Source organism: Taudactylus pleione, unplaced genomic scaffold, assembly GCF_031769625.1.
Source record: "Taudactylus pleione unplaced genomic scaffold, aTauple2 ptg000122l, whole genome shotgun sequence".
NCBI classification, from domain to species: domain Eukaryota; kingdom Metazoa; phylum Chordata; class Amphibia; order Anura; family Myobatrachidae; genus Taudactylus; species Taudactylus pleione.
Window position 1 is genome coordinate 14,970,967 of NW_028284524.1, and position 23,887 is coordinate 14,994,853.

Genomic DNA, 23,887 nt, shown 5'->3' on the forward strand with positions numbered 1-23,887 from the left:
GTCACTGAAATAATGCTGGTCGGGCGCACGATGTATCACATGCACAAATACACGGCACGATCTGCATACGATAACGATAGATAGGATGGACTGCACATCTGATCATACAATACATTTGAAGAGCGGCGGGAGCGTGCTTCGGATCGTATCCTGTCTAAAAATACACAATTTCCACAAGATTCATCATACAACACGTCGCAAATCGGACAATCGGCCCGAAATCGCACTAGTGTATGGCCAGCATTAGGGCCTGATTCAACAGAGGATGGAATTGCTAGCATGGGGGGTGATTCAATTCAACGCGATGTTGAATAGCAGCGGGAGGGAGCTCCCGGAGCTATTCAATTCAACGCACTGTTTGGGCGCGCCAAGGATTTTTTCTCGCACCCTCCTGGGAATGCGAGAAGAAATCCGACCAAAGTGGTGGACGCGCAGCTGTTTTTTTGCATAGCGCGGCGCTAACAGCCGCGCGCCCAGCACTTTGGTAGGAGAATGCCGGTTAACGTGCCTTAACACCCTTGCTAAGGCGCGATAAGCGTTGATAACCGGCATTCTCCAACCACACAGCACAGCTCGCTCCCGGCGCTATTCAATTTGCGTTGAATTGAATCGCCCTCATGGTCGCAGCTGCAATGGCACTAATATGGTCATGCAGAAGGAGGCGTCATGTCTCCTGCATGCATTACTGATCTGAGCTTCATCCGAGGACGCAGCATCGGATCATCTGCTATACCGCAGATGCACAAAAGAGGCCAGTAAATCTCCCTCAGCCGACGGATATCCTGGCCTCTTCACTCTACCACAAAGGCAGCGACATGACTCTGTTTTGGGAAACGGAGGCTATCGCCGCCACTGCCTCTCCGCCCAATGATTGACAGTCTGCGTGCACTGCTGAATCAGGCCCTTAATTCCTTAACAGACATTATACTCCATTTTAGTCAGCAGCCATTTAACATACCAGTATGTATTTTGAGTTATGGGAAGGAAACTGGCTTACCTGGAGGAACCCTAGGCAAAAATTGGGAAAACATGCAAACTCCACATCAACAGTATTAACTTTTATGTTTAGTTTCATTTAATTTTTATTTTCGATCTCCCATTTTATTTTAATGCCTTTTAATTTGCATCTTATTTTTACTTGTACTTTACATACATACAATCCTGTTATTTCTTTATATGATTACATATTTTACAAACACGTAGCAATATATTTTCAACATTGATATATCATTCACCATCCTTTCTTAACTTTAAGGCAGGGTATCGGTGAGATCCAACATGCTGGATTTTCATTATTTGCAGATCCCGGCCAAAATATGACCATGATCTGCAAATCGGGGATTTTTAACATGAAGAATCTTTCGAATTCCCAGACGGATCGCCGATCAAAATTTCCGACCGGCATATTGACGGTGTCAGTCGGATTGGAGAAACTGCCAACTGATGTATGGGGCCCTTAAGTTTTGTCCAAAGTAATAAACCATACAATATATTTATACATAATAATAATAATAATAATAAATTGGATTCAGTGCTGAATAAAGAAATCCCTTTCAAACATTTATGGGTTTTCTTATGTGACTAACAACAGCTAGACTTAGCCAGCAGAGGGCGCTATCACCACACATCCATCACTTGGCATTTGGAATTCAGAAGGGAGTGTAGGAAACTCTGTCTGACTACCCACACCCAGCTCCCAATCCCCGATTTACACACTGCCAGGTCAGAACAGAGATACCCAGACAGGAGGGAGATACCTAAAGTCAGGTAAGAGGAGGGCAACCTAGCTACATTATACATATTCTACTGGCATAACACAAGATGATCAGAATATAAAAAGCACCAGATGTCACATGGAAATCTGTTTACAGGAAAATGTGTAGGGGTGAGCTAAGGGGGGCGTATAAGGGCTGAGGATTGGGTGTAAAGGCTGTTGAACTGATGTAAGGACTGAGTAGCGGGTGTAAGGCCTGAGGAGGAGATGTACTGTATAAGCGCTGAGGATCGGGTGTAAGGGCTGTTGAACTGATGTAAGGCCTGAGGAGGAGATGTACTGTATAAGGGCTGTTTGATGTAAAGACTGAATAGCGAATGTAAAGGCTGAGGATCCGGTGTTAGGACTGAGTAGCGGGTGTGCTGAGGACCGGGTGTAAGGGATTGTGAGTGCCTGTGTTGTATGTATCGGTGTGCTGGTTACATTTTGTGTTACTGTTTGTGGGGGAGGGGGCTCGTCATCCTGGTGGTGGTATTGGGGGAGTGACAATTGCATAACATGAACAGACTGGGTTTGCAGCATTCTTGCATTTGTTAGGGAATTGTGTCATTATATATATTTAGATTTTGACCTATTTTGATGCCTAATGTATATTTTTGCTTTCAACAATCCGATGACCGATCCTTGTACTGGGTAAACCCAGCAGCATGGGTGTGGATTAAAAGCTCAACTATAATTAGATAGACCGTCAAAAGATCGACACCATCTGGTAGACAGGTACAAAAGGACGACATTGGAATGGTTGGCACATGTTTGTTTTTTTCTATCTCTAATCTTCACCCTAACCCTTCCTTCTGGTGCCTAACCCTTTCCTTCGGTGTAAGTGCCTAACCCTAATCGTCCCTCCTAGTGCCTTAAGCTGGGTCCACACGTAAAGATTTTCTTTCCAACCATCCAACTAGTTGATTGGTTGGAATAAAAACCTGGTAACATATGGGAGTAACTGAGCAATTTGCTCCTAAATGACAGAAAACAGATGAAAATGGTCGTTCAGACAAGTTTGTTAAATGTTTGATCGAAACAATTTTTCAAACAACAGTTTTTGTCCATTTTCCCGCGTTTGGGAGAAAATTGCTGATTGTCATTTGCTTTCATACCTTACCAGATTTTCATTCCAATCAATCAACTAGTTGGATGGTTGGACAGAAAATCTTTAGGTGTGTACCCAACTTAACCCTCGGGTAAATACCTAACTGCCCCTTCTACAGCCTAACCCTTTAAAAAAAAAAAAAAAAAAAGTGTTGACAATTTTTGTGTCAACCTTTTGTACCTGTTGGTCTTCATCCATGTCGACATTTTGGGTGTCTACCTAGACTGTCAACCTTTTTATTATTAATTGACACCCATTCTACCCAGGGATCATATATTGCCCTTATCTATGCAATCTATAATAATGATGAAGTTTGCTATTATCACACAGATTCCTCTTCCCAATGGAACTCGCGTTGCTGATATTTTGTGTAATGTGTGTCAGGTTGTCCATTACTTCCCTTCCTGCCTGTGAGATATATATATATATATATATATATATATATATATATAATTTTAAAAGCAAGCTTTAGGTGCATGTTTATCAAGCCCATTTTTCATTATGTAGAAACTACAGCTTCTGCATAATTTTACCTATTATCTGCTGTAAAAGGCTAATTAGTGCTTGAGACTGCAGTCTGGACCCTATGTACCAAGCTCCGAAAAGCGTGACTTTTCAGAGCTGGGGGCCTGATTCAGAGCCGGACGCTCTGAATCAGGGCCCTTCTCCATTAAAATGGAGCGTCCTCCTGGATGCTCGTATAGCTGTGGGTCACCACCCACAGCATATACGAGCGTGCAAAAAGATGGTCGCGATGGTCTTGACCATCGCGACCATCGGACTTGCGAGGGAAACCCTGCGGTCGGGTTTCCCAGCCACAAGCCCTGGAGTGATTTTGGCTCTATCAGAGCCAAAATCACTCCCACTGACATCACTAGTGATGTCAGTGGGGCCGGCTTCAGATGGTAGGCGTTCCCATGGGAACGCCTCCGTCTGGCAGGCACGCCCACCAAAGGGGGCGTGCTGTCAATCAACATCGACAGCACGCCCCATTTGGTGCGAGACCCCGAGCGATGGAAAGCCTGTCGCTCGCCGGGTCTCGCGCATGCGCACGACGGAGCTCCCTCCGTCATGCGCACGCGCAGTGGGGAACATCGAACCACTTGCGAGCGTACTGCCGCTCGCGAGTGGGTCTGAATGACCCCCTTGGTCTCCATCTGTGGATAGCGGTAGCTACTTTATGCTAATTGAGTAGAATCTTATGATTCCTGCCTTCCCCACACTACATTAGTAGTTTTGGGTGGAGCTCTTGAATTTGCAATGTACCAGTACGAATGATAAAAGCGATATTATTGGGAGTACATGTTTACAGATCCTATCCATTAAAATGTGCATGTGCTTAAACCGAGTACACACTACACAATATCTTTAACGATTTGGCCAATTACGACAAGTCGTTAAAATATGTGTAGTGTATATGCATTACATCGTGTAGTGCGTGCTCCCGTAGAGTCGTTGGCCGCATCGCCTGATCTCATGTGCAGCATGTAAGATCAGGCGATGATGCTGACTATCTCATGCAGCGCTATGCGGGGAGCCGGCATATCGGGCAGGCACAGAATCATCCAGTGTGTACGGATCACCCAATATGTCGGCCGCCGGGTCATGTGTCGGATCGCTGGGTACACACATCGGTTAGTGTGTAGATTATTGCTGCAAAGTAAAAGTGCATCCTTGTTGTTTTGCTTCTGCCTCTGTGGTAATAATTAGAGATGAGCAGTTCAGAACCGCTCCGAACATAGGGGATCCGAGTCCATCCGAACCCTGTTCGGGTGTTCCCCGCCTGACTGGAATCCCCATTCGGGGCCGAACGGCGGCCTCTTGATGTCGGATTCTCGCGAGAGAATCCGACGTCAGGGCTCCTCTAATGTCGGGCAGACCGCTGTGATAGCGGTCTGCCCTACACAGGTTTGTGTTTGTAATAGCAGCCTATGAGAGTCAGGCAGACTCTCATTGGCTACTGCACGGAGGGAGCCGGTTGGAGCTCACTCATGAGCTCCGTCTTCCGGCTCCCTCCGCGCGTAATAGAGCAGAGCGGACGGCGGCAGGAGCGGGGATTCAGGTACGTTTTTTTTTTTTTTTTTTCTTGTTTTATTCGTGTGTGTAAGGGGGCACTACTACTGGGAGGCATACTGCTACTGGGGGGGGCATACTACTACTGGGGGGCCTGCTAATGGACCACTACTACTGGGGGCATGCTAATGGGGCACTGCTACTGGGGGGCATACTACTACTGGAGGCATGCTAATGGGGGCATACTACTACTGGGGGGCATACTACTACTGGGGGCCTGCTAATGGGGGCACTACTACTGGGGGCCTACTAATGGGGACATTGCTACTGGAGGGCATACTACTGGGGGCACTGCATAGGGTGTCCTACTACTAAGGGGACTGCATAGGGGGCACCACTACTGGGGGCATTGTGTAAGGGACACCACTGCTGGGGGCATTATATAAGTGGCACTACTACTGTGGGCATTGTATAAGGGGCATTACTATTGTGGGCTTTGTGTAAAAGGGTCACTACTGTGGGCATTGTGTAAAAGGGTCACTACTGTGGGCATTGTGTAAAAGGGTCACTACTGGGGGCATTGTGTAAAAGGGGCACTACTGTGTGTCATAACATAAATAAGAGACACTACTTTATGGTGTAATGTGAATCAGGGGCACTATGTGCGGTGTAATGTGAATAAGATTGTGCACTGTGACTCCTAGGGCCGTAGCCCACTTTGTAAACAAGTACTGTGATTCTGCTGGCCGTACCCCACTGGGTGGGTGCACTACTTTTCAATTCTGCCACTGCTGTGTGGCAATGTGTCATAGATGTGCTTTAAACTGGGGTGTCTGTGCCGTGCTTTGTCGCTTGGTAACCAGTCAGCTCACTGCAACCTTTGGCCAATAATGTTGAAAACAATATTATAAGCTGTGAGGTGGTCTAAATTGACTGTAAATGACTGGAAATTAATTTTATTGAGGTTACTAATACTCTAGAAAGAAACAAAAGACCAATTTATGTGATTTTAGCTTTTTTTTGTCAATTTTTGTCAAAAAATCCAAATCCAAAGCCAGTCACCGTAGTTTGGCAAATCCAAATCCAAAGCCGGACGACGAATTAGAACCAAATCCAAATCCGGCAAAAATGGTCCGGTGCTCATCCCTAGTAATAATGACTGCTGAGCCCTGTAGCTCTGTGTGTATCAAAACTTCATTTTTTTTATGCTCACGTTATTTTTCAGTGTTATTTTTAGACAACATGGAGTTTATTTCCGCATTACTGATCATACTGTATAAGTGTGTTCGGGATGAGTCATGGAGGTGCATCTACTTGGAGCTGTGAGTTGAGGGGTGTGGTGTGAGGAATGGCTTGTCTAATACACATATAAACGTACTGAACAACCAGATCTTTTTTTCTTCCCTGAGTGTCTGAATGAGCTACATGTACTTGCCAGAAAAATAACTGCAAAGTGCGTACAGGAATTCTAGGAAGGGTGGGGTGAAAGCGATAAGTTTACAGTACAATTTGAATCCTCTTTGAAATAGCTTTGTAAAATATGTAAATCTTTTGAAGGCTTCATACACATCTGCAGAGTCTAAAGGTGGGTACACACTAGACGATGTGCTCACCATGTGATTATCATGAGTGATTTCCCTTGAACACTCCCCGCCACTCCAGGACATGATATGGTGCTAAAAAGTGTCCAATCTGACCAACGATCTATCGTGCGTCCTTAACGATTTCCAGTGCGTTGTGTACGAGATTGGCAGATCTTGCCTGCTGTAGGTAAGATCTGAAGATACGCGGGTACGCGCATCGTTATTGTGAGTGGACACTCACACTTTGCACATATTATGCATGATTTGTCCTTCTGATGCGTCGAAATCGGGCAAATCGTGCAAAATTTCGTCTAGTATGTACACACCTTAACTGCTTAGATATGATTTTTGGGATGTAGTCAGGATCGCAACAGTCGCAATACCGACAGCGGCATCCCAACGGTCATAATCCCAATAGATTCCGACGGCGAGTTTTAGGGTTAGGCACTAGGTAGAGGGTTAGGACTAGGCTGTGGGCCGTGGTGGTTAGGACTAGGCTGTGGGCCGTGGTGGTTAGGACTAGGCTGTGGGCCGTGGTGGTTAGGACTAGGCTGTGGGCCCTGGCGGTTAGGACTAGGCTGTGGGCCCTGGCGGTTAGGACTAGGCTGTGGGCCGTGGCGGTTAGGACTAGGCTGTGGGCCGTGGCGGTTAGGACTAGGCTGTGGGCCGTGGCGGTTAGGACTAGGCTGTGGGCCGTGGCGGTTAGGACTAGGCTGTGGGCCGTGGCGGTTAGGACTAGGCTGTGGGCCGTGGCGGTTAGGACTAGGCTGTGGGCCGTGGCGGTTAGGACTAGGCTGTGGGCCGTGGCGGTTAGGACTAGGCTGTGGGCCGTGGCGGTTAGGACTAGGCTGTGGGCCGTGGCGGTTAGGACTAGGCTGTGGGCCGTGGCGGTTAGGACTAGGCTGTGGGCCGTGGCGGTTAGGACTAGGCTGTGGGCCGTGGCGGTTAGGTCTAGGCTGTGGGCCGTGGCGGTTAGGTCTAGGCTGTGGGCCGTGACGGTTAGGTCTAGGCTGTGGGCCGTGACGGTTAGGATTAGGCTGCGGGAGGGGTGGGTTACAATATTTATCAAAATCCGTCGAATGCTGCTGTCTGTAGTCTGACCATCAGCATCTCGTACCCAACCCGATTTCTTCAGTGCCCAGTTTGAATGACCAGATAGCAGTGCATCAGCAGATGACCCCATACACACAACAATTTGGGTTAATCAGACTTTACATTGTGCCTGACAAAATAATTTCAAGTTGGTTCATCAATTGTTGGTCTGTTATTTATCACAGTACAATATCTGCACGGTTTGGTTTAAATAAAACCAAATTGCCATAAGTTTCCCCAGGTGTAAGTAACATCCCAGTCATACAGGGCCTTTTCAGAGCCTAAAATAGCAAGGGACAATAGCCTGCACTAACACATGTAGATAAACTGATAATTATGTTTAGTTCAATCATGGTATGGAAACTTGCATAAATGTATGTGAGTTACAGGATAACCATTATTATTGGATCTATTTATACTAAGGTGTTGGTGTTCTTCATCACAGTGTTATACACATATGTACATTAAAGTGCCGCATATATGTAATAACTGCATTATTAGGGGATAAATATTGCTAAAACAACAATTAGTGTGTCCCAAGCATTAGTGTGGCCATCAGTTGCATTAGGATTTGTGTGCTAAAGTTGATCTAAAAACCTGCAGAGTAGATTCTGGTCTTTTTTCTTTTTTTGGCCCCCACATTTCCCTTCAACTAGTTTAATACCCAGAAGTCCCTCTGCGCATGCCTTGAACGGGGAACCCTGGGAGGAATCCGATTGGAGCCATCCCAAAAGAAATGCAAATTGAAGCCCATAGGCCTCTATCGGGTAAGACCATTTAAAGATGGCATTGCCCACCGGTTCCAATGTATTGCATTCTGGAGCTTGGTACATATGAGGAATGCAGTCAAACCCTCGAAAACCCTAAATCTTGGCATCTGTACAGTAGATAATAATTAGATTGATGACTTCTGGGACAGGTGCAGTGGTGATGATGCTAGGTAATTTTATACAGGAGATAAGCTGTGATATAAGTATAATTTCACACTAGTATACATACATGTTCCTGACTGTACTGTGCTGGACACAATATAGTGGAAGGAGAAGACGTCCATGTTCTTCCTCCAGTTGTAGTAAAAGATAACTGGTCAGATGCTGAGTTGGTGAAGTTTTATCCTTACATTACGATGCAGCAGAATATTTTTATGAACTTTTATTCAGGCGTCACAACATACAAAGAGCCATACAAGGTGATAAACATAAAAGAACACTGCATAAGTACAATACAACTAACCATAGTTTAAATTAGGGGTGGGCAATAAGCGGCCCCCCCAGCTGTTGTAAAACCACACATCCCAGCATGCCTTGTCATAGTTTTGTTATTTTGTCAAACTAAAACTGTTGCAAGGCATGCTGGGATGTGTAGTTGAACAACAGCTGGAGGGCTGCTTATTGCCCACCCCTGGTTTAAATACATACAAACATTACTATAACACCACAGACTGGCAAATAACAGGAGCTATAGTCAGGGCCGTAATAAGGGCTCTGAGCGCCCTGTGCCGCCCCCCTTTTCGCATGATGTTGCACATAAGGGGGCAGGGCCACTGGCACCAGGAAACTGCAGCAGCGGGGCCGGAGCATCTTCAAGATGCTCCGGGCAGCTGTATTTATGGCAGGGTGCAAGCGGCCCTGCTGCAGTGATACTGGCTGCAGGGTGCCGTTCCAGGCAGCCAGAAGTAGGGGCCGTGGGGTGGAGATGGTGCCACCCACAGAGCCCTGCGCTCTGTGCGGTCACACACCCCTAGTTACGGCCCTGGCTAGAGTAGGGCAGCTTGCTGTAGCACGAAGGAGCATGCAGTGGAGTATTGGCAGGGAGAGCCAATACGGTAATGACCATCCTGTACCAAATGTATTGGCAGGCAAACTGGCATAGTCACTGGGGTAGGAGGAGACAAAGTACAGCATTAGCGACCTGGATAATGCTAGGAGGAGAACAAGGGGAAGAGGGACCTTCCCATGAGAGCTTACACAGTAATGGGAAGGGGTGAACAGTTAGTGGGTGACTTGGGAACGGGTAGAGGAGATGAGTAGCGAGTTATGAGTAAGGTTGGTTATCGTTAATAAAAAGGTTGTTTCTTTCAGGGGCTTGTTTAAAGCTGAAGACACTGGTAGTTTAGTTTGACTAATGCCGGGAATACATTATGCAATTATTAGCCCGATCCTCAAACTTATTTGATCATTGGCCGGCCGGCCGCATCTGGCAGTGTATACACTACTGTGGCTGCCCGCCCAAGATTTTCCCTGTTCCTTCATGGGGGAGAAATGAGGAAATGTTTCCTTCCCAGGGGAAAAAGGCAGAAATTGTGTGCTATACACTGTGACATATATCAAAGTATCACGATATCTGCTGGGTGTCAGACTGTCAGATAAAATGTCTGTCAAACTGAGAGACATTTTATATAAAAGTGCATGCCCAGTATAAGCAAAGGAGTGAGGTCCAGAGGGCACGCTTACATTTGGTGTAGTCTTGGAGGCGAACATAACGGAACTGACTGAGGTGAGGTGGCAGTCAAAAGAGGAGCAGAAAGAGGGAGTGTGAACAGAAATGAGGTTTGAAGTGTTAGAGCAGTGGCGTAACTAGGGGGGGTCGAGCGGGGCACGTGTAATGGGCTCTGTCGGCACTAAACACTAAAACAAACACAACGCGGCCAGGTAGTACATTCAGGGCCTCATTCAGAGTCTGTCGTTGCGGCCGCTCGGTCGTAAGGTAAAAGGGGCCGGATATGCAAATGAAGCGCTCGCAAGTTGCGTCGTTAAGATGGGATCGTTAGCTGGACGAGCGAGGGGAGGATGCGGCCGTAAGACTAAAGATACGCCCCCTTCTCGTTCGCATTACACGTCATCTCAGGGCATATAAGGATTAATCGAGACCATCGGGAACCATTGGAGCTGTTCGTAGAGTTTAAGGTAGACCATACCCTCTCTTAAACACTACGATCAAGTCAGTGTAAAAACCTCCCATGTCACATGTGCCATGACACTACTTAGTTAATTATGCATTCCCATAAAACGCCGTTTACATCGTCAGGCACGCCTGCGTTCGGATCTCCACTCCCCAGTTCACAAGCACCTTCCCCTGTTACCACCCACAAACGCCTCATCCTGTCACTCAAACTAGCGACCTGGCTGTGTTCAAGGAGAGAGCAATTTCTGATCGTAATAGCTAGTTTGCGCGTTGCGAATTTTACGCATGCACAGTTTAGCGAACATCGGTGGCGTACGACCGAGCGGCCGCAACGACCGACTCTGAATGAGGTCCTCAGTAACAGTTACTGTACTTCCCAGCGGTGGTGTGTTTATTTTAACAGCCAATAAGAGTCAGACAGACTCTTATTGGCAGCTGCACCCAGGGCCGGCATCGGGCTGGAGCTCACTCATGAGCTCCACCTTCTGGCTCCTTCAGTGGTTGGGTAAAAGGTGACACAAGTTGCAGTGTCATCTGGGTACACACTAGACGATATGTCGTCCGATCCGCGCAGATCCGAAGACATGTCGGCAATGTCATCTAGTGTGTACTCTAAATGTTACTGACGATGCGCGCTGCCGAAAGCAGCATGGCTCCCGCCGGGTCCTGTCACACAATAGGCCGGCTGGGTACACATTGTTAAATTTGTACCCTGCTTTAGGGATAGATTGAATTGGGGATATGAGACTAGGTGCCCATACACATACCGATCTGCCCACGATCAGCCGATGTGTACGATTTCCCTTGTAACTCTCCCCGGCAGCTCTGCACACGATCTGCACACGATTTGGTGTCCAATCTTCAAACTATCTCTCCTGCAGTCAGACTTTTTACAGTGCATCGCGTCCTAGATTGTCAGATCTGCCCTACTGCACGGCAGATCTGAAGATGCGATGTGCGACCAGCGGGGACGCGCATCGCATCGTGATTGTGAGTGGGGACTCACGATTTCCTCACGATTTGGCCATATTTGACACGATCTGTCGTTCCAATGTGTCGGAATCGGCCAGATTGTGTAAAATATCGCTATGTGTGTGGGCACCGAGGAATGCCAGAAAGGAGAAATAAAACAAGACTAGGTATTAACAGACAGACAAAGCAGTAAGAGAATGCTGCTCACAATCTCACAAATGATCGAATAATAACATAATTTATATCCTGAGTCTGTGGAGCTTTGCAGAAAGCAGAGGGTCACAAAACAATCTTTGGAGGGCAGGGTGCATTTACTTGTCTGACCACTTGATTCTCAGAGCAGATTTCTGAGTTCAGGGGCAAATGTGACGTAGGACTGGACATAATAGTGGGATTTAAAATATGAGAGAATAAATAGGATAATTCCACTTTATTGGATTATCTGCAGTTCATGGAATGAAAATGAAAGTAAAATATTATATTTTTGCACACATGAAGAAAACATGATTTAAAATTCTTCCTTAAAAAAATAAAAATATATCATTTGTCCGAAGAGCCACTTGTGAATTTCAAGACTCCCTGCACTCATTTGTTGCTGTTGCCTATTCACACAATGGGCTGGGTCAGATATTGACTATGGACGAGTCTGCATGGGTAGATTGATACCAGATAGGAGTACGAGGCCTCGGGGCTGGGCTCTGTGTGGCATACAAGGGCAGGGGCTCTGTGTATCGTACGAGGCCCCAGGCTGGGGCTCTGTGTAGCGTACGAGGACAGGGGCTCTGTGTGGCGTACGAGGCCCCGGGCAGAGGCTCTGTGTGGCGTATGTGGCCTCGGGCAAGGGGCCTTGTTTGGCGTACGAGGCACCGGGCAGGGGACATTGTTTGGCGTACGATCAATTTTAAGTACAGTCATGGAAAGACTCCCATTCCCTCTGAGACTCCTAATTGTATATATATATATATATATATATATATATATATAATTATTATTATTAGCATTTATTTATATGGCGCCACAAGTGTTCCGCAGCGCCTTACAAAGTACAAAAACAAATTGTATACAAGTGACTTACAGAACAATACAATACAGGACATGGATAATATATATTGCTACATTAGTGACCATATCACCCAGATAAGCAACAGAGCATAAGCAACCAAGTGTTAGGTGCCCTAGTGGTGAGTAAGAAGTAAATGACACTATAGTAAGGAGAAGCACAAGAGGGTAGATGGCCCTGCTCGTGAGAGCTTACATTCTAAAAAGGTGGGGGAAGACAAACTGGGTTGACACAGATGGGGTAGATGGGGACGAATGAGCATGTAGCAAGGAGTTAGAATGATAGCTGGAAGGCTTTGATGAAGTAGTGGGTCTTGAGAGCCCGTTTGAAGGATTGCAAACAGGTGGAGAGTCTGATGCGGAGTGGGAGAGAGTTCCAGAGGTGGGGAGCAGTGCGGGCAAAATCTTGGAGGCGGGAGTGGGAGGAAGTAATCAGCTGGCATGAAAGGCGGCGTGCATTAGTTGAGCGAAGAGGGCGGAGAGGAGCGTGAAAGGAGATGAGATCAGAGATGTATATGGGAGAAGATTGGGTGAGGGCTTTGTGAGCGAGCGTGAGAACCTTAAATTGGACTCTGAAAGGGAAGGGGAGCCAGTGTAGGGCTTGTAGGAGAGGGGAGGCAGATACAGAATGTTTGGAGAGGAAGATAAGCCGTGCAGCAGCATTGAGGACAGACTGGAGAGGAGAGAGATGGGATTTGGGGAGGCCAGATAGGAGGAGGTTACAATAGTCCAATCTGGAGATGACCAGTGAGTGTATGAGGGTTTTAGTAGCATCCTGGGTGAGATAGGGTCTGATCTTAGAAATATTTTTGAGATGGAAACGACAGGACTGTGAAAGGTTCTGGATATGTGGTTTGAAGGAGAGGGATGAGTCCAGGATAACTCCAAGACAGCGCACCTTGGGACTAGATGAGATAGTTATTCCATCAATTGATAAAGAAATAGTGGGAAGTGAGGTGATGTGGGAGGGTGGGAAGATGATTAGCTCTGTCTTAGACATATTAAGACATATATATATATATTATAGAAAAAAAAATATAACAGAGAATACTGCACCCCACTGGCACTACTCCGTCTCGACCACTGGTCTCCCGGGTCTCCACACTGCACTGTAAGCCCACTCACAAGCCGCGATCGGTGAACCACCAGAGATACACACCGAGGAGGACGCCGGAGGTGTGCAAACAATGCGTCAGTCAGGCCACATAAAAGGATCTGAGTGCTACATATCCTAAACACACAGTGGAGGATCGTTTGTGCTGGACTATTTTATGGTGCTTGTTAAAACATATATATATCCAAAGGCGGCACTCCGGAAAATAACCTTTACTCGAAACACAGCTATGTGAAGCAACGTTTCAGTGCCTTTATATGCGCTTTTATCAAGCTTATTACAAGAATTTATTGTAAAGTTATTTTCTGAGTGCCGCCTTTGGATCTATATGTTACAGTGACTCATTGCTTTATGTCTTATTGTGGAAGGCACCCGGGCCAGTATTCTTTTTACCCACAGAGTGCCGGGACGTTTATATATATATATATATATATATATATATAATCAAGTTATCTTATGGTTTGTGTATACAAGAATATCTACCCACTTTCCAAGCAATGGAAATATGCACACATTACACAGTCGGAGGAGGAATGCTACATTATTTCTTCTGAATGTAGTGTTTAGACTTGTCTGAGTATCTGGATTTTGTTATTTGGTAGCAGAAAGGATCCTGTATGAACTTTGAGACTGTATCAGACAGGCACCGAATGTACACTTTAATAACACTATGCAATGACATTACAGTAATTAATATTTGTATATACTCCATAATTTGGCATCATTGAATATCTTCTGGAGTGTCCAAGCATGTGTTTTACTATACATAGATTGTTGTTGGTACCATTTACATAACCCGTTGTGTGTAACGCGCTGTGACTTTCCTGAGCAACTCACTGATTGGCGGATGACTGGAGTCTTGGCACCCGGCACTCTGTGATTTAGGGGGAAATGTATCAAGTCTTCTAAAGATTGGAGAAGTTGCCCATAGAACCAATCAACTTCTACCTTTCATTTTATTAAATGTACTTGATAAATGCCAGCTATCATTGGTTGTTATTGGCAACTACTCCACTTGTTCTCTTCTCCACTCTTTTTTTAGAAGGTTTGATACATTTCCCCCTCAGAATATTAAGATCTCCAAAGCACCAGTGGAAGAGAATGCGGGCCGAGACTGTGTGAATGTGGGCGTGCTTTTATTTGGTCATGGAAATTCTCAATCACTTCTGATATAATTTAAGTTGGTGGTACATTTTGCCATAGGGAACTTCTGCTGTATACACATGCTTTTTTTCTATGCTTTTAGGTGTTCTAGGCTACTGTAAATCCAAGTTTATCAGAATAAAGTAGATAGTGTTTGTAAATTGGGAATTTAAATGATATTAATACATAAAACATTCCCTGCCAGGCTTGTCAGCTAGGAGTGGTGGACCAGAGACATTTGGGGGGCAATTCAATAGTTTTTTTGGGCTGTTATAATTAATGGGCACCCGACAGAGAAATTCAGTTGTTTTGGGCGCCAATTAATTGTCACGGTTGTCACACACCAAAAGTATTGGGTTTAGCAGAGCAAGGAGGCTAAACCCATCAAAATTACTAGGCACGGTGTGAAAAGTGCCGTTTGGGCACCCAAAAGCCAGACTTTTCACACATTTCTGCTGGCCACCTCAGGAGGCTGTGAGCTGAAATGTGGGTGCCCAAAGCACTTGCTCTCCTTAATTATCACTGCCTAAAAAAACAATTGAATAGCCCCTTGTGCTAAAATGTGCTCCTCTCTACACAGGGGGCAACTGTTTTTTGGACTGAACCAATTAATCACCAAGACTTCATGCCCAATTTATCATGAGGCACCAGTCTTGGTTCTGTATATTGGCTCCATCTGCAAAATCACTGCTTCCACTGTGTGTAGGTGACTGGTGCGCTTTTGAAGCTGAATTATACCTTAGGTCAATATGTTGTTTGCTATGTTTAGAAGGTGGTTTGTTCAGATCAATCATTACCAGGATCATCCTTGAGCTGCACCTTGCTTACAGTCACAACCTATGCCAAGTGAGCTCTATTATGCAAACACTTTAGTGTTCTATATAGGATAATACTTTGAATATATTAATTTTAAATGCTTGTTCAGAACCGGTGGCAGGCTGTCTTTGGCACAACACTGGCCACAGAGTCTTTGTACAGCGGGATAACTAAACTAAACTCAGTCACAAAAAACATCAATGAGGCTACAGTCCCTTTACATTTGCTTATAACATGAGACTGTCTGTATCTGCTATAGAAGCTACTTGAGGAACATTCCAAAGACTTCATTGGTGTTGGGGTTACAAATTAATTATTAATATGTCTTTATTTTTTGTCTTGTGTCTTTGGCTGATTTGTACAATGCTCTGTCGTATGCTGTGGACACATAAAATAGGGGGTATTGTGCACTTTCAGTAGGGAAGCAGAGGGGATAATAATAATAATGTTTTATAGACATACTGTTTACATTTTGGCATACAGCAGGAAAGCCATCCTAGCTCTGGAGCTGGAAGTGAGCACAAGCGGCAATGTATCACCACTTTTCCATCACACTCTGGACCTCATTCTGGGGGTCATTCAGAGCCGGTCGTTAGCGCCTATGCGCTCGGACCGGGTCGATGGCCCCCCACAGAGCATGCGCACGACGGCGCCGTCGCTGTTGTGCGCATGCGTGAGACCCGCTACGACCGACAGCGCCAGTCGTAGCGGGTCTCGATCCAAAGGGGGCGAGCTGTCGATGTTGATTGACAGCTCGCCCCATTTGGAAGGCGGGCCGGGGGGTGGCAGCCCAAACGGGGGCGTTCCCATGGGAACGCCTACCGTTTGGGGGCGGCCCCACTGACATCACTAGTGATGTCAGTGGAGAGCTTCCGGCTCAGACAGAGCCGAAAGTTCTCCGGGGCTTACGACAAGGGAGACCCTACCCTAGGGTCTCGTTGACACCCACAGCCTTACGATCACCTTAGGCGGTCGTAAGGCTGTGGGTGTTAACCCACAGCCTTACCACCGCAAAGGAGGACGTCTTGAAAATTCAAGAGGTCCTCCCCTCATTCAGACCGACCGCACGCTCTGTGCGACCGGCTCTGAATGAGGCCCTCATTTTTCATTCATCGTTGTAAAAATCGTTCATTACACTTAAAAAAATTGTTCACTTTTTCAAGGGAAAATCCGACAGAAAATCATTGGTTACAAAATCGTTACGTGTGTATGCACCTTTAAAGTGCATACACATGGTCAGATATGTCAGATGAACGATTTGCAAACGATTGAACGATTTTTGACTGTATTAAAATGAATGGAAATCGTCCAAAACTGACTGGAAACACATCAGATGTCAGATATCATTATCTGACAATCGGGAACGCGCATCGTTCATCGTTGCACACGTCAGATTTTCCTTCAGATATCAACGATTTTTAAAATCGTTATCGTTCAGATCTGAAGAAAAATCTGACCGTGTGTATGCACCTTTAAATATTTCTGCAGAAAGGAAAAATAAACATTCACAACACTTTAGAGATTTCCGCTCCTTGTAGAATGACTATCCTTACTCTGACCTCACCACCACTCCTATACTGCTTGACTAGACACACATTGTGCATCATGGTTTAATGCAGTCACTCGTATTAGCTAACCTGAATAATATACAAAAAGTACCCAGATGGAAACAGTTTCTGTTCTTCTGTTTGATGTGGCGAAACCTTTCACGGATATGGAAGCTAACTTGAATAACCCGAATAGTTGGTCATCCATGTGGTCTAAATGGGATGTGATCAAAATGTCGACATCTGGGATTCCGGCGGTCGGAATGCCAACGCCGGAATCCTGACACTTGTCGGAATACTGTCGCCGGAATCCCAAAGTTAAGTACTGGGGTTAGGGGGATAGTTAGGGTTAGGCTGCGGGGAGGGGGTGTTAGGTTTAGGCTGCAGGGAGGGAGGGTTAGGTTTAGGCAATAGGAGGTGGAGGTTAGATTTAGGCTGCAGGAAGGGGTAGGGTTAGGAGTTAGGTTAGGTGTACGTTCTAACCTGGGTCAGGATGCCGGCGTTTTCTGTGTAGGCTACTGTTCACTTTTTAGAATGCCACCTTCTGTTACTAATAGGTATATTCATTTTTTAATTAAATATAAGTCACCCACTATACAACACTCATGAAAATCATCCAAACTAAATTATCTTATGGGCGTGTCCATAAATTCAGTCAAGCATGTAAGTGCAGGGTCCTGCTGCTTGTGGGTCAGTATGTCATCCAGCACTGAAGGGGTTATATGCAGTGGCAGAACTAGAAAGGGTAGGAACACAATGGCATTCAGAGGTGTGAGAGGGCCAGTAACGCTTTTACCAGTCTGTTCAATCTGACATTTCTCTGTTATCAAGTACATTCATTAAAATGATAGGTCTTGGTCTTATCACTTTCGTCAGAAGCTTTCACATTTTCTTCAATTTTTCTAATAAGTTAGTTTATGAAGCTACTGTGAAATGTTACCATTGTGATAACTTCCTTTAATTAATCCATTCAAAATTAACAAATTAAAGAAAAGCTAAATCAGTAATGGTATGTATACTACAGGCTGATGCTAACACTTACATGGAGGGTGCAAGGAAGAATGTCAGAATAGCTGTTGCATGTTACCATATTTCTATGAAAGTCTGTCCCACATCTTGTCGTATATTTGCTAAATGGTGGCTTTTGAAACCGATGATTGTGTTTTTGCTTTCAAGGTTTAAAACAGCAATACTAATAAATGTAAATCCAGTTGTATTTTGCATTTAATATTGTTACCTTTTCAAGTTCTGTGCTCCATACAGCTGTCAATTGTGGTTTTCAAAAGCCGCTGTTTAGTAAATATACTCCCTCTAGTAGCTGACTTGGGGCCTGATCCACTACGGATCGCTATTGTGATTGCAGTTGCGATTATGTATGGAGGTCTGCTGCGAAAATATGCTAATGAATGCAATCGCAAAGCCATCGCACAGCCAGCATAGAGACGCCCACTACTGATATCTCAAATCCGTAATACCTTGCAGTCCTACGTATACATCGGGAACATCGAGCTGATATAATGCTGTCCAGACCCACTGCAGTATACATGGAGCTGTGTCAGGCAATTGGCCGCACATTGAGCTCACTAGAGACTCCATTACGGAACGTCTATTGTCAATCGATATTCGGTCGGAATGTGGACAGGTTCTGAATGACAACTTGTCGACACCAGAATATTGACAGTATATATCTGTGTTAGGAATAGGTTTACGGTAAGGCAAAAATGTCGACATTATGAACATGCCAACATTTTAATAATGTTGACATTTTGATTGTCGACCTAATGTCCAAGTCGACATTCTGAAGTTGACTTTCATATTACAACCGGTCAGTCAGTTGAAGCCTGTACATTTTTCCTTGACATTACATAGGTTCAGCGTCTTTGGGCTAAATGTAATAGCCTGCAAAATACGGGCATACTCGCATGTATTCCATCAGGGGCGCCAGTTCACAGGCTATTACATTTAGCCCTTTGTGTTTTATAGGTTAGTTATGAGTCACGATTAGATGTCCTGTATTATGTTAAAGGTTAGCGGTGTGGTTTAGGGCCAAACATGCTGTCACAGACATGTTTCATCTTGTCCACGTCTCTGCAGTCCTGACTGTGAAGGATCACTAATTACTTTGCGGTTGCTCAGGAAAAACCTGGTGTGACAACTTATATTAATGTGTCTGTAATTTAATACTACATTCATTGTTGTTAGGAGAGGTGTCACCTGGCACATTTCCCTGAGAATCATACTGTGTTGGGATTTAAGGAACACCATTTTTAAATGTAAGAACATTATTTGGAAATGCAATATACAGTTGTTTCATTATGGAATTTTTGCACTCATTTTTATGTTTTTTTTTTTTAAATAATAAAAAAAAAAAATATCTATCAACAAAGGAAAGAAGGCGGCACTCACGGGTCTTGTAGATGAAGAATCACTCTGGCAATTGTGTGTTTTGTTCAAGATAGACACAGTTGTCAGAGTAATTCTTCATCTACAAGACCCTTGAGTGTCACCTTCTTTACTTTGTTGTACTTGTTTGTTTCTTTGGGAAAACCTAGGAGGGCTCCAGGGCATTTATAATTGCTTGAATGTGGAGTGACGGCTTATTGTATGTGTGTGTGTGTGTATGTATGTGCATATATATATATATATATATATATGTATGTATATATATATATCAGGCTTGGCTACCCTCCTGATTTGGTCGGGAGCCTCTTGAATATCTGGTGCTGCTCCCGACCCCCCAGAAAGGCAGGCAAGCCTCCCGGCTGCTGTCTGCCCCCGACTACTAATAGAAACCCCTGCTGTGGGGGGCGATGACGCGATTCGCGTTGAATCGCGTCTTCGTGGCCCCACCCCCTTTTTTACAATGCCTTTAATTTTGGCATTATGAAGAGGGGGCGAGGCCACGATGACGTGATTGTGCATTGACGCCCCCAATACAGAGTCATTGCCAGCCATGCCCCCCGCTGTATGCAGTCATTCAGCTCCTTCCCGGAAGACTCTGCTTGGGGAATGCTTCACTGCACAGACACATTGTGCTTTTTTTTGCATTTTTTATGTGTTACAGAGGCTTTAGCTGTTTTATTGATGCCTTATAGCGAATGCATTTGTTTCACATAAAATATATGGCTAACAACCTGTGCAAGTGGGACGTAAGTGTATGTGACATATACTACAAGGCGTATGTGCTACTGCTGCGGATCCACACGCATTTTAAGTTTCCCCTTTGCATACTGCACCTGCAAATTGCAGCAAACTCTGAAAGAGCTCCATTGTGTGTTGGTGATGGTCTTGTCAAGTTTATCTCTTTTATGAATATATTCTCTGTGGCCAGGGCTCCTGGTTGCTGGTTTGGAAACAGGTGACCCTATATGTAAAAAATCCTACTGGCTACAACACAGGTTTTGCTGCCATTATGAAGGCTTGAAATGTATTTACTGTCCACTCAGACTTTCAAGTCACATAGGAAAAAAACTTTTTTTACCCAAGGGGAAGGCCACTTTCAGAGACTTCTGTTTTACAGGAAGATTTATGTTTTATTCAGCTAATGTGCATTACAACAAATAAGCCCAGGTATGGGCACTAGGCCGTTGTGTCTACACAACAGATCTATTGGAGGACAGAGAAAATACAACACCATGATAATAGTATCCATCTGAAGGTGGAGTTCCCATTTAACCGCTACTATTCTCATTAAATATTTTAAGGAGAACTTCCATCCCTCCTAGCATCAAAAATGTCCACCATGGCCTTGATAATTGTCCCTATAACATAGCACTTAATTGAGTTCTCTCTAAACTGGGAGGACCAAAATTACATAGATAAATTCAAAAGTTATCAGGATTAACAGCAGGTGGTGCAGCCACACTACACCGCATAGTTGCCTACCCTCCCGCATCCTGTGGGAGACTCCCGATTCTCTGTAGAGTCTCCCGCTGCCCCGGAAAGTTAAAAAAATCACCCGGATTACCCGACCAATCAGAACAAGGCATACAAATCTGTACTAGTAACTTCCAGCCAATCAACATGCTGCTTTCATTAATGCGCTCTTCTTAGCGCTACCAGCAGCAGTGTAGTACTAGTGATGACTAACTCTGAAGGTGCTGCCGCTGCCGCCTCCAGTGTGTGCGCGCTGCTCCTAGTGACCCGCCCGCTGGGTGCTGCTGCCGTCTCTCATGTGCGTGCTGCTCTGTGTACATAGCACTGAGTCAGCAGCTCTGCCGGGTCTGCCCACCAGCGCACTGCCTGCCCACCACCAGCGCACTGCCTGTGCATGGTTCTCCGGAAAGACCAATCTCGCTGCAGCATTACTAGGAGAGGTGAGTGACTTTTGCTGATCGTGCTGTGTCATGAGGTGGTGATTAATGTATCCAGCAGCAGGGTTACTTACTTCCTTCTCATGTAGGTAGGCGTGCTCATATGGTGCCATGCTTGCTTAGTTAAACTCCCCCATAGTCTTGATAGCAGGAGGGGATGCCCTGCCCATTACACTGGTGCTTGTACCCACTGTAGGAGGCAGATGCTAAACATAATAGGTCCCATGAATGGATATCATTAAGTCTATGACAGCCTGTATTTCACAATTGCTGGCTGCTCTTGTAACATATTGATGTAATATAATTCATGCTGCAAATTCTGTTTTTTTAAATCAGGTCTCCGGATGTTTTTCCTAAGTTAGCTATATTATTATTGATTTCAAATAAATTTACAGCATTTAAGCATACATGGAGTGTGTGTGTGAGATATACTTTTAAAACAAAAACCTGAGTGGCAATAGTGACATGGTGGGTGAAGCTAGACATGCCCTTTGGGCGGAGCATTACACACCCCTTCGCATGGCACATGCTACTGCTGACTATAATCTCCCTGAAATTAGTTTTTAAAAGTAGGCAAGTATGCACTACAGCCGTGACCAACAGCGCACTGAGAGTTTAACACCTTGGAACATCTACCACCTGGCACCTGGAGGACTGTGCTCCATGGCGTCTGACTGTAACCATAGAGACATCAGGAAACGGAACCTACAATTCTGCTACTATAAATAACAGCAAATATAGCGCAACATTGCTAAAAAAAAAAAAAAAAAGAAATAGTAATTACATGAAGCTGCTGAGATCATAAATAAGTCCTAATAAATATTGGCAAATGAGCGTCATTCAAGTACTGTGAATTCCTTTCCTGTGGATGAGGGGAAGGAAAACATTGTTCTTATCGAAAGATCAATAATGTAATTTTTACTGGTGGAAAAAGGATGTGGAGCGGATCTTTGCAGCTTATATACAAGATGACCCCTTATTGTTCCCCATTCTCAATGGCTGAAATGGGACTCTGTAAACATACGCTGTCTTTCCTATGTTTAAAGTGGACTGCTAGCCACACATAAGGTGAAATAAAACTGTAAAGAAAGGTGTGTGTTATTGACTGTTAAAAATAAATATAATTTTTGCCTTTTCATTCATTTCTGATTGCAAATTTGAGTGACAGGAGCCACCTGTCTGTATACTATAATGTTATAGGAGGCAGATAATATGGTATTCATTTATAAACTGGTAAAAATGTAATCCTCTTTAACATAACAGATGACCAGTTTAGTTTTATGAGGAGAGAAACATTTTTATAGTGCCCACCATTATTTTCTACACTATGCCAGTCCCACCCTAGTGAAATGGGCTTACATATTGTTTTAGTGCACTCAGCAGTAATAATCTGTTGGATGCTTAGAAGGCCAGACAATTAGACAGCTGCTGTGTGATGCTTGATGTAAGTATATAACAGATACCGTCTGTACTTGGCTGATTTAGATGAGATTGGTGCTTGCAGTCATCATAATACATAGTGAGCATGCAGGCGGTGTCCTGTACCCCATAAAATAGATCTTTGTCCCTAATGCTGGGTACACACTGGACGATATACCTTTTTATAGACGATGAACAATATATTATTCAGTGCATCGGCTCTTGGTGTACACGATATATCTGTGAACAACATATTTCACAGATATCGCACACTGATGGGATATATCTGAAAGCTAAATCATTCACATCTGCATGTGTACAGACAACCGACTGACCCATATGCTGGCCACAGGCACTAGCGACAATAACAACACATATTTAAATGCCCACCCAGTTGTGATATCTGGCCAGACATTATGCAATCGATTGGTAAGTGTGTATGTTTACAAAAATCAGTTGCTGGGTCCATCGGTCGGTGTGTACCCCATATTACTCTACAGATATGCTTGTATATTTATGGCTTTGTGGTGTTTAAACAAAAAGATGCAGATATTGAAGACGAACGTGTCAATACTAGGGACAGGCATTTCTGCATTGAGGCTACGGTACAATATCCTGAATCTTTCAGTGACTTACCGTAATTAGCTTGTCTGATAATGGACTAAACATGTGCTACTAAACCTAAGGTTAAAGTTAGTCTGTTTAGTCATGTTTATTATTATTACTGTTTATAGTGTAGATGTACTAAGCCTTGTAGAGAGATAAAGGAGCTGATTTGTTGGTACTTTAGCTTTCTTCACTTTGTCTATCTCCAAGGCTTCGTGCATCTCCCCCAAAATCTAAGCGTCACAGTGCTCTGCGTTGCCAGTAAGACGTTGTAATACTCCTCTTCCTCCCTAGGTTTTTCTTTTTTTGAACTATTTATGTATTTATTTGAATAGGAGACTACCCAATGGAACCCCTGCACCTAAGGTTTCCATAGCTTGACATTTTGTTAAGTTGTGATTTCCGTATTCAAAAGACGCCTTGGCTAAAATCAGAAATAGTT

At 44.6% G+C, this 23,887-nt stretch overlaps 1 protein-coding gene across 2 annotated transcripts in view; it reads left to right on the plus strand.

The window, feature by feature from the left end:
* Positions 1-1,615: 1,615 nt before the first annotated feature.
* The window catches only part of TMBIM1 (transmembrane BAX inhibitor motif containing 1), a 59,643-nt gene continuing 37,371 nt past the window's right edge, over positions 1,616-23,887 (plus strand). The window contains exon 1 of one of the 2 annotated variants that reach the window (XM_088472379.1): positions 1,616-1,767. Coding sequence is in view for 1 of the 2 variants with exons in the window: in XM_088472378.1 (XP_088328504.1) it covers positions 2,029-2,030 (2 nt within the window). In the remaining variant the exon portion in view is untranslated. Of the gene's footprint in view, positions 1,768-1,947; positions 2,031-23,887 lie in introns of those variants that run through there. The other variant, XM_088472378.1, reaches the window with a different exon arrangement.